The following is a 22,662-nucleotide window of genomic DNA, read 5'->3' as shown; positions in this document are numbered from 1 at the left end:
CAGGCAGATTCAGTTTCTCATTTTCACCTTTTTACATGTTTCTTCCCAAATCTCTAGGTCACCTTTTCATTCAGGGTGGGGACAAAGAGTAACATACACTGTAAATAAACAGACTGTAGTCGAGGTAAGTAATATACCTCCAACCCTTCAGGTAAAATTGCCACTTCTCCCGCTTCCATTAATATTTAATAATGAAAAGCTACCCAGTGTTTGCTACAGGTCCAGTTGTAAAGAGACCCTTTTTTCCCTAGCTAATTTTTGTCAGGGAAGCCCACGTTAAATCTCACTATACAGGACACCGCGGAGGCCTGTGAACTAGCTATGCTTCAGGTTGCTCCAAAGTTGCAAGTACTGCAGTTGTCAGCACTGGGCTCTAGCTTGAGCAGAGACGTACACTGGTGCCGATTCCTCACTGCTGAGGCTGGAGCCAGTTCTCCACAGAACGTCTCACCGTGTAAACGTAACGGCGTTCTTTGGGATCTTTGCCTTCTGCCATTTTGTTAGTGGAAAATCATTTGTAGCCTCAAGATATGGTTCAGAGACATACGCATTACAGCATCCATTTTGCAGATACGAAAATGGAAAGTTGTTGCCTGTTATGACGGAGTTTGGAGATGGACTTGAGATTAGTGGTTCTGAGTAGCAACCTATAATTATTTGCTAGTGACCTGTTTTAGTTACTGACTGCCTGAATTAACATTGCCCACTTCTAGCTGCTAACACACATTAAAGAGTAAAACGTTATATTTATGCAGATACCGCAGCTGTCCTAGGGATGCTGCACGATTAGAAAAAGCAGGTGAAATGGTCTACATCACTATTGAAACCAGTCAGATGCGCGCAACAGTATACTCAATTAAAAGGTGGTCTGGACTGAATGAAAGCATTGGTAACTCAAGCCTTCATGATTTATGTCATTGCCATTCATATGAAATGAGTAAATAGGTTTTTTCCTCCAAGTTTTGTTGATGACAAGGATTCACTAAACCATCCAAACACATAAACAAAAAACCTATTAAAGATGGCAGTAACAGATTAAGCCTCTGTCATAATCTTCACTTTCAGTCACATAAGTGCTTCCTGATTGATCTGTACATCTTTGAATACCAGCTGTTTTAAACCACTTATAGGGATACAAGATTTCAAATGAGAACACATTACGGCTAGGAGGTGTGGAGATGTATGCTACTTAAAAGGATAGGCAAGGCTGAATTTTCGACCATTCAGAAGTTAATAATGCTGTAATTAGGATTACCCATGCAACAAATTCTTCTCTTTGATCATATACGTTATGGTATGCCCTGCTTTCAAATTATTTGTGATTTTATCCATTGGATTCAGACAATAGACAGAATACATATTGGAAATACCATTTGATACTGATTTTTTCAGGATATTTTCCCAATTTTAATTTTTTTTACTATTTCAATTCTCTTTGAAGGCAGAATTATTTTCCTAATGTAAAAAATACTACCATGTCACCTAAGTGAGTGTGTATTCATAGCACCCTAGTAAGCAACATGCTAATTACAGATGCAAAAGGAGCACAAGAAATTAATGATTAAAATCATTAGTTTTCATTAATTTAGGTGTCTGATTTAAAACGCTGTGACAAAATAAATACATATTTCTGAGGACTTCATGTTTTATCACAGGTGCTTCTTCTTTTTCCTAATTTCTGTTTCCATGATTGTTTAAAAAGTAAAATACTACTACCTGATTTTCATGCTTTCTCATAATCTTATTCTGAAAAGCAGTGTTTTGTAAATTCGCCAAGATAATTCAGTCTGAGGAATATGGTAAGCACAGATAAACTGACTCCAACTAATTAAAGTATACAAAAATATTAGAATGGAAATTTATGGAATTAAAATGGAAAACAACATCTTAAAGTAGAAAATAGTGGGAAAATTTAACTCTGGCAGCCTAGGTAATTATTCCTTTAAGTAACGTTTTCAAAAAAAACCAAACCACACACACAAAAAAACCCAACAAGTAATTTACAATGAGTATGTTTGCTTATTAAGTTTTTATCCAGAACAGACTTCAAAAAAACTTTGGTTTCATTTTTTTTTTTTTAATTGAAATGCTGGTATTTAATATAGTATATGATATTGTATTGCTTTATAAGCTTGAAAAAGAAGCATGCTGCAATGAAATCATGTAAGTACAAGTAATGGTGATGAAACATTGAAATGGATATTTCAGCATTTGATATTTCTCCTTGCTTTCAGTGAATTTATGAAGTTGTAATTCTGGGATAGTTTTCTTTGTTTACCTTCCTTTTTTAGGATTCAGCTTCCTAATCTGATGTGTAAGGTTTTTTTGTCCCTGCCAATAAGCCTGTGCTGTTCACCTTTATCTAATGTGAAGTATTTTATTCTGGCACTTATCTGTTCTTGACACTAGGTATTTGATACTGTAGCATATATTTTTCTCCTTCAGTCACAGTTTATCCTACAACTTAAAATATTATGTTTTAATGAAAGACATCATTCATTCCAACTCTGATTTGGCTTCAGTCTCAGCTTAAGTACCAAGAAATTATTTTCTGCACCATTTATAAAATAACTTGTTTAATTAACAGAGGAACAATTACAGCTGTACTCAAAATTTCATTATATTCATTGCTAAATTAGAGTTATAAGTTCAATTTAGTCCCCTTTTTAAAATTACCACTTTCACAGCTAAACTCTTTCTGCATTGAAATTGTCTTGTTTGGTTTCACTCTGAAAGATTAATTTGAGTAGAAGAAAGTCGCAAAACTATTCCAAAGCTGTTCTTAAGCCCCATTCTCAATATGAATGATCACAAATTGAATTTTAAACAATCTTCTTTCGAGCTTGTTTGTTCTTATAACTGGTCATGAAAATCCCTGTGATCACCATAACCACTTTAAACAGCATACTCTTTCCTTTATAAGCCCATCACTGTTTTTTCCTCTTTCCCCAAAGAAGCAAAATATTCCTTGCTAATCTGTCCCACATTTTATATTAGAGTTGCTTGATACCTTACATTAACAGTGCTTTTTATTTTACAAGACACAAAGACAAACATAGTCCTTTCCCAGGAAGTTTGCATAAGAGGACACAATTTTTTTTTGCCTACAAACATTCCCTGATATTGCTTACCAAAACAAGATATAGAGAGAGAATTCACAGACACTAACAAAAATGCAAAGGAAATACTTGTATGAAAGGCTCATTAAAGACTTGGTTTAAGTTAGGTACTTAGATGGATTAGCTCTGGATCAAACTCTGCAGGCAAACTTCCAGATTAAGCTACATAACCTGGAAGAGCCAATTTATCATTTCTTTCATAAATCAAAAGGCAATTCATACAAACAGTAATGATTGGTACAGTCAGAATCAGAACTCATAAAATTAAAATTGAACTTTCTACTGCCTTGTGTATACACCTTAAAATATGGTCTGTAACTTTGTCATGCTTAGCTTGTGATATTTCAAATAGTTTAGAAGCTGGTCAGGGTAAAAACACGGCCTAATTGTTCAAGTGCCATAAAAGCCATACAGGTACCACACGTTGATGCAAGCAGTATGCTCGAATAAAGCACAGAAAACTCCGGGGTTGACCTCCTAGCTAGTCAGGTATTCTCCCTTTTTAGAAGAGAGGTTGAAGTACATGGAGCAAGTCTCAATACATTCCATTTATCTAAGAAAAAAACAAATGGTATTATGATCATATTTTACAAGAGATTATTGTGAAAAAGATTTGTGGTAGGAAAAGGCATCAGGAAGTTTCATGCTTTTAAGTAGAAATCAGATATACTGGTAAGAGAAATAAGATGTCAGGTTTTAAAAGTGCATGGTATGTAACCAGGAGAGGGGAGAGAACAAGCTGGAAACACCACAGTTTCTAAAAGACTTCAGGTCTTTCAGGTTCTGCCTTTTTTTTTTTTAAATAATACTTTTGAGTCAGGTATCAGTCTCATATGCAGTACACGGCCTACTGGGGCAACTGTCCAGGTCAGCAGTGTGACTTCTATTGCCTTCCTTCTCCAGGGAATCTCAAAAGTGTGCAACAAATGGGCTACAAAGAACATTGATTTTTGTGGAATAACTCAGCTGATTCCCCACCATCAGCCCACTGGAGAGGAACAAGCACTTCTGGGTGCGTGGTGAGTATGCAGTTATGAGACAAGGAACATGAACGTCATGTATTAGGACACATGAAAGAGGGTACATGTATGTTTAGGCACACAGTGCGAAAGAGGTTGGTACCTACATGTAAACTCTAATAACAGGATAAACTCTAATAGCAGGATACAATTCCTTAATGTCTAAGCACAACGCAGCAAAACCAGGGAGAGAATTCAAGGCAGAGGAGAGTAAGGGAGAAGTGCAAGCAAGAAAATGGCTTCCAAGAGAATTTTTTAAGAGAGAGATGGAAAGCAGAGTTAAGATTGAGCACAAATCACTGCATGACTTCTGGGTCCTTGTTTTTTACATTACACTGACCTAATTAATTTTACATGGAAAATATGTATCAGAGGCTTCTCCCCAGTCTTATCTTCCTTTGAAAGAATTACTTCAGCTGTCTGCTTTGTGGCATTATTACCCACACCAAACCAGTTTTGAAATAGTAACATTTTATCCTTAGTTTTTCTGTAGTACAATAAACTTAAAACTTCCAAGTTAGGCAGGCACGTAGGAAGTGCAAGAGCCAGGTTTTCAGAACTGGACAGGCAAACTTCCCTGATCTCTATTGGGGATCTAACAGCATGCGGAGCCCCACAAGCAGAGATGTCTCTGAACCTTGAGCAGAATCGTGGCCAGACATCAGAGCTAATACCCCTCTACTCACAAATGGCACTCCACAGGGTATTGATTCACGTGAAGATACCAAGACTTGAGACAGTCTAAAATTAAGGCCATCCTTAGGTTTTTCCAAAGTGTGATGGGATATTTATGTATTGCTAATAATAAAGTAGTAAGAGAATCCTACTTACTGAATGAGCAACATTTCCTTTCGTATTTCCTTGGCATTTTCCCAGGCAAGAATTAACCATGTGCTGCTTAGCTTATAAAAATGGACAGTCTGAGGTAAGATGTTAGTAAGTAATAGAAATGCTATTTTGGTAATTTTCATATTTAAAAGCGTTAGGCTTGATGTCACTTAATTTTCTAACTGAGCAAATCTGAACAAGCTGGATCTGCTTCTACAATCTGTGTCTTACACACAGATAGAGTTTGAATATATTATTGATTTCATGAATATGCTTATCTAAGTTTATCTCTTCTTGCTAATTTACAGAGGGTGATAAAGCACTCAGGCCTTTTGAGGCTCCTAGACGCCATCCCCTCAGACACAGAATACTCCTTCCCATTTCTAAATGCTGAGTGCCAGCAACAGCCCAAACATAGCAGTAACATGCTCCAGGAAGCCGGGTGCCAACCTGGGGGCATTTCTGAGGGTTTACTGGATGTTTCAGTCTAATTCATGGTTTCCTGGGAAAAGTGTTTCCAGTAGGTTTGATTTTCTCCCTGTTATCTATGGGAAACCACAAGCAGGCAGGCTTCTGACTGGCAGGTCAAGTTCATTATCTTCTTACTGGTATCCTCTCAATAAACCCTCCAAAATCAGCCAAAGAGAAGCTAGTCCCTTCACAAGCTATTATTCCTCAGTTAGCTTATCTAACACGACTGCAAGCCACTGAACAAGGTACAACTTTGCCATTTGGGAACTGAGGCATTTGCTTGTAATCTGTAAAAGAAAGAAGGAAAGTAATCACATTTAAAGCGGCTCATGCCTCTTTAGCAGTGTTGCGTGGCTCCCGTGAACTCAGTAATTTCTACCTAAAAAGATGTCTTTCAAACATACCAGTTGTACTAACTGCTGCTGCTCCATTTCAGCTGTCCTTTCTGTGAAATGCTTAATAAGCTTTTATTGTCCGCAGATACATTAATGAGTTTTGAGTGTCTTACGCTGCATTTTATTTTGCACATAAGAAGCAAGTTCACTGGCTTTATTTATCACTTTGACCCCTGACAAACATTCTGTCTCAAATAATACCATGCAGGTTGCTTCAGTCTGACATTGCGATAAGCAATTCCTTCCACAAAGAGCAGAGTAAATGCACTTCAATTATATTCTGAACAAGTAGTATTTTAGAAAAAAAGTTATTGTCAACAATTCTGATGAAAAATTCTGATCAAGTTATTGAAAAGAAGCTTGGCCTCTTCAAAGAGCAGCTAAAGATTTTCTGTAAACTCATGATCTCCTACCAGGATTGGAAATTAGTCTTTCATGCTTCAGTCATAGAAGCCCTTCGTTGAACGTACGTCCAGAGCAAAAGTAACGGTTTTGCCAGTAACTTACTTCTAAATCCTAAAATCAGAACGCATATGCAAATTGCCAGATGAATCTCCGCATTTCTAGGCTTTATCCTCCCCTCATGTCGTCTTCATGGGAGAAGTTGGAACACAGACCCTTCGCATTGGAGCTCCGTTCCAAAAGCCTCAGCCCCTCACGCCAAGAGCAGATGGGGAGAGCCCAGAGACTCCAAGCTCTCCAGCAGCCATGGCTGCTGTTAGTCCCCCGCTTCCTCACTGCTGAATCAGCCGTGCTCCAAAAGCAACGCATCCTGGCAAATACTAATAAAAGCTGACTCCGCAAGAAAGGGTTTGTGCTTTAGTGACAGCAGAAACAAGGGCTGCAAGAAGATTTTACTAACTGAAAACTTGCAAAGTTTAAAGGTGGAGAGAAGAAGTAGAAAAATAAGAAAAAAATTAAGGAGACATTAAGAGGAAGGGAGGAGAAAAGCATGTCCTCACCTTCCTATCTTCTTCCTGCAATATCTCCCTCTGCTTCCCTTTCCTATTCCTGGTTGTCACAAGCATTCCCAACATGCATTCACGTGGGATGATACAGGACCCAAGTCTCAGCAACTTTTCTTGGCTTGATGCAACCTTAACGGGAAGCAGTGTTTCACCAACAGAGCTTTTAAACGTCAAGGCTGCCGACGGGAAAGGCAGAGGTCTCTGCTACCAGCAGTTAGCACCAGTCCGGCTTCGGGCACACTGCTAGAGCTCCCACCTCCCAGGGAGCCAGCACCCTGGTGCTATTTAACCAAAACATCATCGTTCCCCAGATGTGCCAGGGAAACGCTTTGCCCCTTTGTCAGGTCTCGCAGACCGGGTTCCCTGCATGGCTGCCCTACCCCGCCTGCCTCCGCGCACAACGCGCCTCGCCCCGGGCCCTCTCCGGCACGCCCGGGGGGCCGGGGCCGCCCCGCACCGCCGGGCAGAAGCGCCCCGGGGCCGCGGCCTTCCCCGGTCCCCGAGCCTGCACCCCGCACCTCTCCCGGGGCTCTCCCCCGCCGGGCACCGGGCACGGCGCGCCCCAGCCCGGGGACGGGCCGGCGGCGCCCACCGCGCCCACGGAAGGGGGCGAGGGACCCGCGCGGGGATGCGCCGCTCCGCACCGCCACGGCGGCCGCCGCTCCGCGGAGCCTCCTCAGCCGCCAGCCCCCCGGAGGAGGCAGCCGCCGCTACTTAAAGCGCATCCCCGGCGGCGGCAGCCAACCGTGGCCGAGGCAGGAGAGCGGCGGGCGACTGGCTCCGGCGCAGGAGCGGCCAGGGCCGGCGGGGAGCCGCAGCGTCGGGCGGGCGGCGGGCTCCCATGCCCGGCTGCGAGCTCCGCGGGGGCGCGGGCGCTGCCAGGCGACGGGCTAACCCGGCTGCGGCTCCGGCAGGGCGGGACAGCGCCCGTGCGCCAGCGGCGGCGCGGCGGCGGGGCTCCGAGCAGCACCGGCGGCAGCTCCGGCCGGCGGCTCGGCGCCCGCAGTCCCCACCGGCTCTGCCCTCGCCCAGCAGCGGGAAGCCGAGCACCAGCAATGGCGGCTCGGACTAGGAGCCGCTGCGCGCCGCTCCTACGCTCGCCTGGGCAGCCGCTGCTCTAGGAGGGGAAGAGCAGAGCTCGCAGGGGGGCTGGTTTCCGGCGGGTTATTTATTTCTTCCCTCTCGCTTAAGTTCCCAGCGGAGCGGGCTGGCCGGCACCTGCGCCCCCCACCTGCTTCTCGGAGGGTGAAAGGTGTGGGGAGGCCATGGAGAGCCCAGTGGAGAACCCCAGCAAGGCGGCGGAGTACCTGAAGGAGCTGAACAAGATTATTGAGACGCAGCAAGAGCTACTGGAGAAACAGAAGCGGAGGATAGACGAGCTGGAGCAGCAAGTGGCCAAGTTGTACCACGAAAATGCCTGCCTCCAGGACGAGCATCACCGGCACCTGGCCACATGCAGGCTCCAGCAGGGCGTCCCCCCCGCGTACCCGGGGGTGCTGAGCGCCATCCAGGAAAACGCAAAGCACGAAAAGTAAGCGCCGTCCGGGTTGGTTTGCCCTTTTTCGAGGAGGGTGTTTCTATAGTGGGGCTTTCCTTCCCTTTCGTCTCCTGCCTTCTGTTTCCTAAAGCCACCCCGCGTACAAGCCCTGGGAAGCAGCAGAACTCCCTGCAGCGTGTGCCTGGGGGCGAGCTCCGGTCTGCTCGGTGGGCAGCTCGCCGCGAAGGAGGGAGCCCTCGCTGAGTAGCGGCGGAGGGGGCGGCCTCAGCCTCTACACCCCTAACCCGTCTGGATGGCGGTGCCTCATCAGTTCCCTAGCCGGGATCCCGCGGATAGCGGGCCCTGGGGAGTCCGAGCAGCGGCAGCGCGGCCGGGGGCTCCCCTGGGCAGGCTTCTCTGCCCTCCCTCCGTGCCGATGGCTTTCTCCGCGGCCACCTCTGCTCGGCGCCGCCGGGGCCCTGGCAGCCCTCTGCGCTCGGGGGGATGCCCCGGGCACGCCGCCCTCCCGGGGGAGCAGCAATAACGGGGCGCCGGGAGGTGCGGGGCGAGCTCTGCCCTTCTCCCCGCGGCCTCCTCCCTGACAGCTTGGGTACCGCGGGTGCCCCGGGAAGCCGCTCGCCCTTCGGGAGGGGGGGTGTGGGGTGGGTAAGGCCCCGCGGGGGATGCTCCCCGCCGGCCGTGCCTGGAGAGCCGCGGCGCTTTTGAGGACCCTTGGCAGCGCAGGAGCCCGCGCTCTCGCCGCTAACGAAAGTGACCCGAAGAGGGGTCAGTAAACATTGGCAGCTCGCCACCGCCCAGGCTGACTCGTGCCACTGTGAGCTCGCCCATTTCGGAGACGCGTTCGCTCCCAGCCTTTGCGTCTGTTTCCAGCCTCGATAATCTGTAATTAATCGTGCGCTTCTTTACAGCGTACGGAAAGCCGCTTAATTGCGCGCGATTCTTAAGTAACAGAAATTCAAGAATAGCAATAACTAAAGTCGTAGCGCTTACCCGACGTGTTTCTACTTATAGAAAAGTATTTAAGACTTAGTTTTACTTGACTAGAGTGGGAAAAGCATGCATCATATTAAGAGCCCACTTCAGTGCTCTGATACAAAACAATGGGCTATTTGTAGTCCGGTGCACTCAAATCCCCTCTATTTCTAAACAGCACCCGGCTCCAGACGGCAGTTTTCTTCTGCCACCGAGCCAGCGCAGCCCTCCTTCCCTCCCGCCGCTGCCGCCTGCCCGGCGGGAGAGCCCTGCGCGCCCGCTTGCATAAGGGACCGCCCGCCCTGAGAAACGCCTCTCGCCGCTCCGGGCAAGCGGGGAGGGAAAGCTGCTCGCCAGCTTGGGGCGAGGGCTGCGGGGGCTACCGGGACAGCCCTCCGCGGAGCTGGGACGCCCGTCCCGCCCAGCGCGGGCGCAGGGTGCAACCGCTGTGGGAGACGCCCCCGGTTTAGGGTCTTCCGTCCGGTTTCCGCCCCTGCGTGGGGTAACTGGGGCTCCCCCCGGGGCAGGGGCTCCCCCCGGCTCGGCCGCTGCCTGCGCTCCTGGCCGCATCTTGCTTCTCAGGGCCCCTATGGTAGTGGGGGCGAGGACCTGCGCGGGGGGGAGGATGCCTCCGAGGGAGCCCAGAGGAGCTGCCTCACATCCTCGGATCTCTTGCACATTACGTGTGTGCCCTCAGCGGGATGGTTATGGAAGGGTAGGAGGTGCTGCTGCTTACGGAGTCCTGAAATTGTGCTGCTCTGAAATAGTGTTTTCTTAGCATGCTGTTGTGGAGGTCGAAGGAGACGTGGAAAGGGTGGTTGGTCACTCAGTGTGCCCTTTACCTGCTCCTATTCCTAAATGCCTTGCACCTGTCTGGTGTAGCAGAGTGGAAAGAGAAGCAACTCTTCCTCCTCGGCTCCCTTCCTGCTGTTGTTTGTTGGGTTTTTTTTTGGTTTGTGGGGGTTTTTTTTCCTGGTGATGCTAGGGTAATCAGTTTAGGCTTTTTTTATAAACAGAGATGTCTCTATGAAAACTAAGCAAATAGCTCCTTAAACAGACCAGAGAGCATATGCTCTCATTTAACAATCAATCCTCTTGTTGTAAGGAGCAAGAGCTATTTCCAGAAACAATGGAATATTTACAAAAATCCTACCCCATGCATCCATGTCCAGTCCTCGAGGGTTTTTGTGGCTATGCTTCTAGTACAAGACGTCAACTCAGCTATCTTGTCCCATTTGTCTCTTGCAAACGACATTACTAAAAATTGTACAAATGGCTTGCCTTGTTTGATAATATTTCTCTTCTCCAGCCCAAGACTCATTCGTAGAGCCCTCTTTGGGCAAGCAGCTCTGGGGACTTGGAGGCTTTTAAGTCTCTTAAGTGGATTTGATGCTGGGATCAGAATTAATCTGGGATATTTATGGCAGAGTTGTATCGCTTTGAGGCATAGCCTGCAGGGCTTAGTGGGGAAGCTGGGAGACAGCCCTCTCTGCGAGTCTGGTCCCGGGCTGGGCCCTTTGCCCACATGCATGTCTGTGGGATTTGGGGGGAATACTGCCACCCCCTGAATCATCCTGTGTTGGTCCGTGTCATCACCCTCCCTTCATAGTGAGCAAGCCTGTTCCCTTCTCCCAGAGGCTCTGCCGCACTGGGTGGGTGGATCTCACTTGTGGGCTCCCCAGCTGCATGGGGGGGCTGCCGCAGCTGTCTGCGAGCTGGGGCGACAAGCCACCCACAGCACCAGTTTACTCTCTGGCTGGATGCAAAAGGTGAAGGAAGTCTCCAACGTGGAAAATAAAAAATACCCTTGCTTTGAAGTCTTCTCCCAGTCCCACAGTTATCTTGGCTTTCTGAAATCCTAACCTGCAGGTTCTGGGTGTATCTAGCTTCCCATTCAGAAGCTCAGTCCTGTTTTCCCCAGAATGAAATGTCACGTGCACCTTGCGTATGTTTGGGTGGGGAACAAGGATCCCTTGTAACAAATATGAGATGCTTGCTTTGGGGGTCTCTGGTGTGAGGAGAGAGGCAGCATGTGAGGTGCCATGTCCAGCTTGTCCCCTCCTGCCCCCAGTGCACAGGCCTCCCTGTCGTCCTCCTTCCCAAGGCAGCAGAACTGCTTTGTGCCCAAGTACTAGCACGATCACTGCTCTTCCTTACCCTTGGTACTTCAGAGCTAGAATGACTGGAATCCTTTTTAAAGGAATCTGGGATTCTCTTAGTCAAATACTTCAAACAATTGGTACTTTTAGGAAGTACCTTGTACCTTGAGACTTGAGTAGTTTTCTCTAAACAGCTTGGAGTCCTGTCTCGGCAGCAGTGCCACCTGTGTAAAGTGGATGTGGATCACTGGCAGTGGTGTCGAGACAGCTGTTTCATGTTACCAGGTGGTGGTTAACTTGTTTGATACAAAAGGAAGCATGGGAATGTTATACAAGATAATATGCTTATGATTAGTTCTTACACTTAATAAAAGATATTTAAAAAAAAGCCCACAAGTCCCAAAACTTTTCAGTTCTTACAATGGGAAGAACACACAGCTGAAGACTGCTTAAATTATTTGGAAAAGCTGGCATATTTGTAGAAATTCTTTAGCTTGATCTCTTGTGGGGTGGTGAACTGTTAATGAGCCCTGTAATAGATTTCTGAAAGAAACAAACACCAGTCCAGTAAGGTAAAAAATATTCTGGCTTGTGTCCTTCCACAAAAGGACCAGGGTGAGACGAAAGTTTCTTTTGTGTAGGTTGCTATCTGAGGGAGGGGGGAGCGGGAGGGGTGGATTAGTAGGTGCATATGTGCTCGTTATTTTGCAAGGAGGACATACCAAAAAAGCTTGGGTGCTGTTCACTTAATTTTGTAGTAATTTGCTGAGTGCAAATCAGCCTTAAAATCCACAAGTGGAATTGAGGATAATTAGTTGATTACAAGGCTTTGTTAGATGTAATGAATCAGCATGTTAAAGATAACAATAGGTATTTAACTCATTAAGTTGCATAAGACTAATTTTCAGTTAATCCATTTCATTTAACATTTGAGAAAACAGCAAGAGCTTCTATAACTCAGCTCCTCTGTGTAAGGAAGACATGTTCAATGCACCCATTTTGGTAATGCACCTTTTGGTGTAAGTGTGTAGAAACAAACGTACTGGATCTTCTCAAATCTATACAAGTACAGTTTTTCCAGCTCTGCAAATTCAACACTGGCATGTTACCAGCTTAGGGAGTGATATTTGTAGTTAACCTAATCAAGTTAAAAACCGCGCTGCTTTTCCGCCTGGTGAGAGTTGGAGCAGGAGGTAGAGAATAATCGTTTGCTAAGATGAAGCAATCTTGGAGGGCTGTTATTTGCAACTCAGTCTAAATTCTGGACCTGACTGATTTATTTTTAAATGAATCTAGGACTGGCTTTGTTCTCTGGGGAAAAATAGTCGCAATTCAGAGCTTTAAGAAATCCTCACTGTGTTTAGAAGATACTCCTAGCCTCAGCTGAGGTGTACTTAGTGCAATCTAGTAAGTGGAAGTTGTTGCTCTGGTGATAGTCACATGTGAGGGCTGCTTTATGGCGTACGTAAAGTGAGCTCCTGGCTTTGCATGTCCCCGTTGGCACTGAGTGCTGCCCTTGCACACAGTCGCAGCAGGAAACCAAAGATTGCATTAGTGTAGAGACCAGCCTGACTTTTTTTTTTTCCCTGTAGAGATGTCCTTTACTGAGACAGACTCTTTATATGACGTAAATTGTATTTCATTGCCTGTGCTGCATTTGAACCGCCGCTTATTTTTGTTTGCTTTGGTGAAGTAGAGGTATCCAACGTCTGTTAAAATATGCTCATGTTTGGGCAAGTTTTTGCTTTCTCTGCCTTCTTGTCAGCAAGGATGTAGATGAAGTGCTTTTGTTAGGTCCTCTTTCTCACTCAGCTGTGTAGGAAAGTGTGATTTGTGACCGAGAGTCTCACTGGAAGAAGTCTGCAGTGGAACTGCAGTTACTACTGAGAGATGCAACTCTACCTGTTTAGCTTATTTTGCTCATGAAGAATGTATTTGTGGAAGGCATAGTTTGTGTCCAAAATGAACACTTTACTCCCACAGTATACTACATATTCTGCCAGTCCACCAGCAGATAGGGATGGTGTAATTCTGAGGTTGGGCAGAAGGTAAATTTGCATCTTCAAATAACTTAAAACAATTCTGCTTGTTTTATTTTTAATACATAACTGGAGCAGTATGACTACTGAGCTATGAGAATAAGGATTTGACACTGAAGGGAGTGTTTTTGCTTTTGAAGCACTCGTTTCAGCATCATTAGTGTGATTTGTACACCAGCAGATAAGTGAGCGTCTCTTAGAACAGGCATTTGTTGTTCTGGCAGACTGTAGGAAATCAATAGTGGGAAGATGTGTAATAAGACCTGAACTTGCTAACTAAACTCAACTAAATTATTTTGGATCTCTGAAATATTGGTCAATTCTTGTACTTAATATCTGCTAAATGATAACACAGAAGGACAAATTAATTTGTAAACTGCTGTGTACTGTATAACTAATAAAACAAGTATAAAAGGGAGGAGGTGGGGCAAAAAGCACAGCGATGACAAAATGGTATGCTGGTATCAAGAAAGGTCCTGGGAAATCAGAGGAGGGAGAGAAAACATGGTCCATAAAGAAAACAGCAAAAATACATGCTATTTTGGGAGGGGAAAACCACCACAGCAGAAAGTAACTCATCCTATAACATAATGACTTTAAAGAGGGTTTCAAAACTTGAAATGAAGTAAATCTGTCCCACTTCAAGCAGACCAGACCCAAAGAATTGTAAGTACTTGGTGGATCTGAAATCCTTCTCTTTTATTCTGCTGACACAGAACACAACTTTTGAGCTTCCTAACTTTGGAGTTCTGGTGTTCTGAACTTCAAGAAAAAGTATGTTTTCAAGTTAGTGCTTTGATGTTCTTCCTTATGAATTCACCGTCAAGGAAATTGAAACATACTTCCAAAGATCTGCTTGCGGAAAATATTTGGCAATGTTCGTGGATCCTAGGTCCTCAGTGAGCAAATAAGCTGCTGTAATTACTGGGAGTCAAATATATGCCTGAAGATCCCCTTCCCTCTCCTTCAAAAAGCCTCACCCCAAAACAAGCCCACGTGCGATGCTCTATACACGTGTAGCTCACCAGCAGCATTCTGATTACTCTCCATTTCTCATGTGAGGCATGTAATGGAGTTACCGAGTCTCAATCTGCTAGTTCTTACCAGAAAACACAGCTGGGAGTTCAGTGCGATGGCCTGCGTGAAGCGGAGGCAGTCAAACTTGAGCAGCTCTGCCCTCAACTTCTCTCGAAGAGTCGGTAAGTTTGGAACAGTGTACTAGTGTCATAATAAGGCAACGGCTCTCGGGTCAAGCCTAAAAATTAGTGTAATCTCCAATGTGGTAATTCACACCTGTCAGCAAAGTAAGTTTTTACATTTTTAAATTACATTAGAGGGATAGCATTGAACAAGGACGTAGAAACGTGGGGAATTAGGGGGAGCAGGAGCAGACCTGTTCTTCACAAACGTGCCAAGTACAGTGCTTTTGAAGAACTTCGCTTCCTGTTGAGTGAGGGATGCTAAACTTGGTCCTTATCTGCTTAAAGTAACAAACTTTTGGGAGAATGTGAAGCATAGACATACACATTTCTCAATCTGATTTTCAGTCTTGTTGGCCTGGTTATTTGCGTAGGAAGACAAATCTGCATCAGTCCTCAGGGAAGGTGTCTTCTGGCAAAAAAGAGCTGCAGCATTTTTGAAAACCTGAAGCAAAATACATCACACTCCAAGAAGTATTTGTAGGAAGACTTTATTCAATGGCAGATCACAGAAGCTCTGAGGAAGAAAGACTGAGGTATTTCAAGGTGTTTTCGTACAGCATACTGATTGGGGGAGTAAATTATTAAAATTAAAATAGTAAATTATTAAATACTTCTTGCAAGTAGCATCTCAAAAAGCTTAATTTCACTTTTTACACCCAGTAAAACTAGGTGGCTTTTACTCATGTGCTGGTCAGTGATACTAAGCTGGAACTGCTGTGCTGTATTCAGCGTTGCATGCCAGACCAAGGCCTTCAGATGCTGAGTTTCTGCATGGGGTGGTTGCAGAAGTTTCTTACGGGTATGAGGCTGGTTGGGAACAGCCACAGTTGGTTCCTCTGTGCTTCCAGTTGTGACACTATTTAATTTTGTGAGCCCCAGTATGGTACAGCTGTGGAGACCTGCAAAGCATCTCAGTATACCAAATTTCCCCTGAGTTTATGGGTCATTTGGGATTACAATCCCTAATATGGGAGGAGTTGTCTATGAAATAGGCAGGCTATACTCAGATGAGGTAAGTGTTACTTAGAGCCTTGTTCTGTCTGAGGGCTCCTGCCTTCTGCGTGCCGGTAGCAAGGAGGTCATCTCATGTTATTCACTGAGGGGGTGTGTGGGAAGCTTCTTAGGTAAGCAGACTTTGCAGGCCAGAAGTACTTCCTGATATGCAGCCCACACTTGCATTATTCTAATTTGATCCTATCGTTCCTACTCATACCCTCTCTATTATGTTAATTCCACCTTTTTTGTGTTTTGCAGCCTGCAGATACTTAGGCTCTTCTTGCCAGTGCTCCAGTCTTTCATCTTGGCTCAGTGAGCCTGTGAATGATGTTGGCATTATTTCATTCTGCCTGTATCCTTGCCTAATTGTACTATATTTTCAGCAGAGTTGTTGAATTTGAAATTTGGACAATCTGAGCAGGCTTTGGTACAGTAGAGCAGCGTGATTTGAAGAGATAGTATGTGATTGTGCATTCTGCTGGATTTTAGGTCTCTGGTAGCTGTCCCTGATGTGGGCTGCTTTATTTTCCACCCCCTGTGCTAGGGCGCTCCTCTGCAGATCCATCACAGTATTTCGGTGAAATACTAGAATTCTCAGCTGCTGCAGCTTACTGTGGTACAGAGGAAGAAATGCTGGTTTGTGCTAGCTAGAAGTCTGGATAAGAATTGTTACCCTTTATGGCCATTACCATGGTTTTGTGATTAAGGACAGAAGTAGGAGTAGTAGGCGTTTCTTTAGTCCCATCTGGTGACCTGTTGTTTGCCCTTGGCAAAACAAAGTACTGATAATGATTGCTGTTTTACAGACGGCCAAGTCAGTGTTCAAGTTAACAATCATCTCTTAATAGGCTGCTCAGAGATTTAGGTGAAAAATGATTGCATTAAATAACACAAGCTTTTTTAAATCCTGGGTTCCTTCATGGCTATATACCAACTTGTTTGGTTTTAATGATGTTATTTGGATGGTTAGTGTAAGGAAAAACTAATAATGTTGTGAAGTGGCCAAAATATTTCGACAGGGTGAACTCTGTTAAACAGAAAAGCTTTCACAACAGGATCTGAAAACCTGGGTCTTATGTTCTTCAACCAGCTAGGTATGTAAGTGTATGGTTTTTGTTTCTCAAACGATGTAATTGTGGATGGAGTCTCGCTCCTCCGGATCCCAAAATAGCAGCAGCTCGGTCTCGGTGGCTTCTGCTCCCTCTGCTGGGTGCTTCTTAAACCGCTTCCCAGTGCGTTTATATCTGCATACCGGGAATTCATATATACATACAGTGTAGAATCTGCTTTCGAATGGCAGCATCTGCACACTTTTGCATCTCTTCAGAGCATTGGAAAGACTACTATGAATGTGGCTGAAGACTTCTCATGAGTTAAGTTTTTTCTTCTAGTGTCTTAAAGTACAGAGGTAAACTTTCAAATAGTTCAATTTTAACATATACACAGAAAAGAAATTGCTCTGCTGTAAGGCATCTGTGTAGACGAATGAATCTTACTGCTGTGCTAGATAAGAAAAATACTCTTACTGAGTAGCTCTCTGTAGCAATTGTTTGAAACATGATATACATTATTTGCATGTTAGTAAGATTTCTAGTCAGACTTCCCTGACAAACACGAGTAGACAAAGACATACATGTAATACACATTTTACTGCACCACAGTAATTCAGATTTAGTAAGTGTAATTAGCACTTTATTCTGAATAATTGGACAAATAAAGCAGAGGAAGGAAGGTGGGGAAACAGTCCTCATGTCCTTTTTCAAAATTTAAGATGCAGCTGGGAGTTGCTATCTGTCAGGCATCTTTGGATTTCTGCTAGCAGAAGTTTTGGTAACAAAGCCAGTCTTGCCAAACAGTAAGCACTTTTCCCAGGCTGTGGGACCTGGTTGTGCCCATCTCTGCAAACTGGTTTCTGCTGAAAGAGATTTTTAACTGACAAGTTGGACTGTCAGATGGTGCTTGATAATCACATTAGAAAGGACAGGCGCCAAGTTATGGAGGGTCTTGGCCTGGAAGACCTATGAAAACCTTTAGACTCATGAAGCCCTTCACTACGGAATGTGAACCACCGTCTTGTGCACATAGTTTCACAAATATGTCTTCAAGGAAGATAAGAACTTGACCATTTACTGTGTCTTTTTTTGTTTTTCCTCACCACCTCTAACAGTTTTCTGTCTGGTTGAGCAACAGTTTTCTCTGCTGTGCAGATGGCTTATTAGTTCTGCAGCTTAGTTTCTACAGCTGTGTCTCTTTTTGCATTCTTTTTATTGGGTATATCTAAAATTTAGGTGTAAACTTGAGTAGCATAAGGTCTATGTGTGTTGAACTATTGATCAAGGTGAGATAATGACCCACTTCTTGAACTGTGTGCTAATGTGCATTTGCACTAGCATTTAAAACAATCCTTTCAGTATCATATTTGGAGTCTCTAAAATATCATATTTTGATGTTGGCAGCCTCTGTTTGGAATTTGCTGTACTATTTTTGCTGAGTGGCTGGAGTTGTGTAGCACTTCTAACAATCATCAACCAGTTCTCCTAAAGTAGTGCTGCCGTAGTAAATAAATCCCTACCAAATTTCCAGGTTGCTGGTGTTAAACCAGTATGTACCAAGCTGTATATTTGAAGAAGTTAGTTTTCCCGTCATTCAATCCAAGTTGTTTTTAATATCCTGTTTATTGAGAATGATGTTAAAACTACTATTTGTGCCACCCTCTTAAGTTCTCCCACCTCTAATTATCAGGCAGTTTGAGTTCTGTGAAATAGGCCTTCCACTTTGCTGCATTCAGACCTCTGCTATGATGAAATTCCAGCTCCTGGGAAGACTTGAGTTTTATCCTGTATTTTTCCATTGTGGAGTAGTGAACGGATAGATGTGAATATTTTGCTTGTGCCATTCCGCAGCGTGGCTCAAAGGGAATGCCTGCCAACAGAGGTGCCTAAGGGGCACAATCTCAAGTGCTCTGTGTACAGTTGGGTGTGTTCTAGTGTGCCATGGGGATCATCGTAGGGTCCAGCGTGTGTGAAAGCTCTTTCATGGAGTTAGTTACAGATGGCACTTAGTTTGGCAGTTGCTCAATTGGTTCAAAGTTGAATTAGAGAATTGAACAGTGTCTACTGCTTTTGCCTAATCAGCCAGTGACTTGAGGGGCCCAACATGCTGCCTTTCCTCAAAGGCTTCAGTGGCTCTTGTGTGCTCTCTAAAAGTTGGGAAAACAGGAGGAGGAATCCAGCTTAGGTCTCCTATGTAGTATAGAAGATTTTTTTTTTTTTTTTAGCCCTTAGGATTATTGCCTCAGTCAACTTACTGTTGAAATAGTCTTTAAAACTGACAGCAAGCAAATTTCATCAGCCTTCGGGGAATACTATAGGGATCACTGTATAACAACACTGAGTTGCTCTGGAGCTTGGCTTCTGCTGCAGTGAAAATGGAGTGTCTCCAGGTTAGAGTTACTCAGAGGTGATTATTTGCCATGCCTAGGAAACACTGTTGTAACCAAAGAAGAATCTCTTTGAAGGTCTGACTGCATTTAAATTAGGACAGTAGTGATTGATTACTATTGAAATAAGACGACATACTGGAATGGTAATTTCTTTATGAAGGTGTGAAGGGAGAGTATCAGCCTGAATATCTGCAATTCTTCTGTCGCAGTGGTCCCCGGCAGTCACTGGGAGATGCTGAAGAGGAATCCTTGCCTACTGCCAGGTGTGACCCTCCTGCCTGGGAGAGATATTGGAGTGTGACAGCTTTTGCAGTGGACTGCATGCTCTTGGATCAGTAGACCTCACTCAATATCTAGTTGGGGCTGGTTACAGATAAGAAATGGGATGTTTTAATAAGATGAGGTGAACATGACCGCTGTTCACTTGACTATTCTAAGTTGGCTCAATTTCAGAGGTTCACTGCAACAATGTTGTGTTTTTCATTTTCTGTGGATGCAGTGGTTCTCTGCTCATGCTTGGGGAATATAAAATCTTCTCTTTGGTTGTCTTCTGTGCACTGTTAATGATCCTGGAAATACAGCAAATGTCAAGGATGTGTGAGAGAGATTCTAGATAAAAGATTGTCTTCCAGTTCAGATTCAAGCATGTCACGTCATTCTGCAATTTTGATCTCTTAGTATGGCTTTTCTGAATTTAGAAACTTAGAGTTCAGAAGAATGAAGGATTTTTGACAAACCAAAAGCAAGTAAAATCACTTCTAAGGCATTGTCATACATAACACTATTCTTTTAACGTGGTTGCTTGGTAGGATAGACATACAAAGCACTGAACCTTAAGGGCTTCTAGGAATTTCATGTGCACTCAAGCCTGTTGCAGAGGTAACTATGGGTGCACTCTTTGAGACAGTGGTAACAGCTAAACTGTGTAGGTGTCACTTGTATTCTGTGCATATACCTTGAAGTAAAAGGTCTGAGTCTTTGGTGCTCGTGACTGCCCCAGGTCATGTACAGTAGCCATGCGTTGTGTGTCCAGGGAAGGTTGCAAACAGGCATTAATCTCCCACCCTGCAATGCAGCCGGGATGTTGTAATTGTGCTAAATTCAGAGGGACTTCTTAGTGATTCTGGTCACGATGGCTGCAGTGGAGGGATTGCAGAGAGCCGAGCTATCATTCTTCTTCATTCTTGCTGCTTACCTTGCTACATTCACTTCATCTTCCTTTCACCAATGATTTCAGAGTAGAAACTGGTTCAGACTACATTCTGCTTGATAGTCTTTTGTTCCCTTAATGGTTTCCTTAGCGAGGCAGACATGTATTCCTCCAGAAATTAAATTTAAGCATTGTTATTCAAATCCAAAACATCTCGATATATCATAATTTAAAATTTTTGGCCTGAGTGTCAGGATCTGCTGGCACCATGGACCCCAAGGTGCAGGTGTGTGGTGAGCTGTATGCGTGCGCTGCATTTTAGACTGGCTTTCTTTATCTGTAGATTATGCAGTGGCGTCCTTTGTTCATGAGTAGATAGGGCTATTTATGTTAAAGAGCCTCATGGTGACAGTAAAACAAGAATTCACAGTAGTAGGAATATCCCCTTGGGTTTTTGCTTGCTACTGGGATTTATGATTAATGGCTCCTTGTTGTGGAGAATCAGTGTATTTTTACTTTTGTTTTTTTCTTGTATTCCATCTTTAGCTATATAGACCCATAGCAGAAACATCTGATTAATCTCATTTTCAAGTTGGGGGAAGTGTGTACACTTCAAAGAACATCTGCTTTAATCTGTTGTTCTTTCTGCTTAGCTTTCTGCTTGACCTAGGCAGGACAGTGGATTCTTAAACTGTAAGTGTAACTAAGTTAAGTGTTAAAACCAAACATTTTTGATGTTTAAAAATAGCCTATATCATCTTGTCTTAATTCATGCACATAACTTCTATGGCACTATACAATTATCAGGCTCTAGTTATAGAAAGTAAAATGGATAATGTCTGACCCTTCCTGTTGCTGGCATATTTACCTTTATGACATAACTAGTTGGGAGGATTTCTCTCTTCAGGTAGTGTAGTCTTTTCTTCTGTTGATGTCTCCTATTTAGCGACCTGAAGAGCGAGGTATTTATATGCAGGGCTAAGGCTGTGATCTAATGCAAATGAAATAGGAGATTTGAATAAGGTAAAAATCTATATTCAGCTTTCAGGCTTGATTCTATTTTAAGCTTTTAATTGAGTCCACCACTTCTTGAGTGCTTGAGGTTGTCATGTGTTGAGAGAATGACTTTGTCTTGTGGCAAAGGAGAAAACTAACTTTTTTCAAATTTGCCTAAGGTGGTAACACTAGTGCTAGTGCAATGTTAATGCTGACACAAATGCACACGCTGCCTTGTGCACTTGTATTTGTGGGATTAGTGGCTGTGTTAAGTGTTTGGATATGTAAGTAGCAGTGGGGTAAGGGAGGAGAGTTGGTACTATAGAATGATAATCTGAGTGGAAGAACTTGTAATCTGTGAACTTTTTCCCAAACAGCTTGGGAAGAAAACTTTCAAGGCGGTGATATGAGACTATTCTGAGACTGCAGGGCTAATTCAATAGCTCCTCCTGGCTTGAATTTCAAAGAAAACTCTAAAACAGTAGGAAAAACTACCTCGCATTAGGTATGTGAGATTTCTTAAATATGAGCAATAACTGGTGACCTTTGATTTAATTCTAGTGATGTGAGACTTGAGGGGCCAGTGCTAGGCACCTGTGAAAATCTCATCCGCTGTAGCTTTAGCTGGGGTACTCCTCAGTGTGCCTGCTCAATATTTAATCAGAGGGTTACGTGCAGGCAACTGTAAACTCTGATACCTCACGAAGGGGAGGTAGGGAAATAAATGCTGCTCCTGCTTTCCCCACTTGCTGATGTTACTCCCTGTAAGTTTCCTGGTCTTTGCTGCTTTAAAAAAGGAATAGTTGGACTTGAATCTGTATTCTCTGTTAAGCAGCACAGGCCGCTTTTAATCCGAAAAAGGTGATTTCCATGCTGAAATCTCTTCGTAGCAATGTGATTAAAGGGGGTTTTGGTTGTGCACATGTGTTCAAGCAGTACAGTCTTCTGTCTAGTATTAACTTGCGTAATAGATGCAATCTCATGCTAACATGAAACAATTCATAATTATAAGCCGTGCTCTACAGAATTTTCTGAGTTGGATTTGTTGTGTTGAAATCTAATCTAGGCCAGTAGACTAAGAGGCTACATGACACATAAGTATCTTCAGTGCTTCAGTTGGACCTCACACCTTAAAGGAAACTAAGAATCCTTAAAAAAGCAGAAAAAATTTAGTGTCTCTTTTTCTTCCTCACCCTCTCTGCTCTTTTTCTCCATATAGTGACAACTTTAAGCTGGTATAAATTTGCCTGTCTCAGAACTTATCACTGAGAAACTGGTGCTGATATTGGTGCTCAAAAGTAGGTATCGGGCTTTCATCTTGTAGGGCTTTATGTGCTCAGTAGTGACTTTCCCCACCTGCATTTTTTTTTTTCAACCATCTTATGACTTCCTTCAGCAATCTTATCTTTATCCAAACGTATCTGATAGGGGTAGCCCCTCACCCTCAGGAGACTCAGGGTTATCTGTC

At 44.0% G+C, this 22,662-nt stretch overlaps 1 protein-coding gene across 5 annotated transcripts in view; it reads left to right on the top strand.

Moving 5' to 3' along the window:
* The first annotated feature begins 7,831 nt into the window (after window positions 1-7,831).
* Window positions 7,832-22,662, top strand: part of IQSEC1 (IQ motif and Sec7 domain ArfGEF 1) — a 341,486-nt gene continuing 326,655 nt past the window's right edge. For all 5 annotated transcript variants that reach the window (XM_054837997.1, XM_054837996.1, XM_054837995.1 and 2 more), the window contains exon 1: window positions 7,832-8,331. In XM_054837997.1, coding sequence (XP_054693972.1) covers window positions 8,066-8,331 — 266 coding nt within the window. In that variant the 5' untranslated portion in view covers window positions 7,832-8,065. The remainder of the gene's footprint in view (window positions 8,332-22,662) is intronic.

Source organism: Grus americana, chromosome 11 (genome assembly GCF_028858705.1).
Source record: "Grus americana isolate bGruAme1 chromosome 11, bGruAme1.mat, whole genome shotgun sequence".
NCBI classification, from domain to species: domain Eukaryota; kingdom Metazoa; phylum Chordata; class Aves; order Gruiformes; family Gruidae; genus Grus; species Grus americana.
Note: the sequence above shows the minus strand (reverse complement) of the source record. Positions and strands in the feature narration are given on the sequence as shown.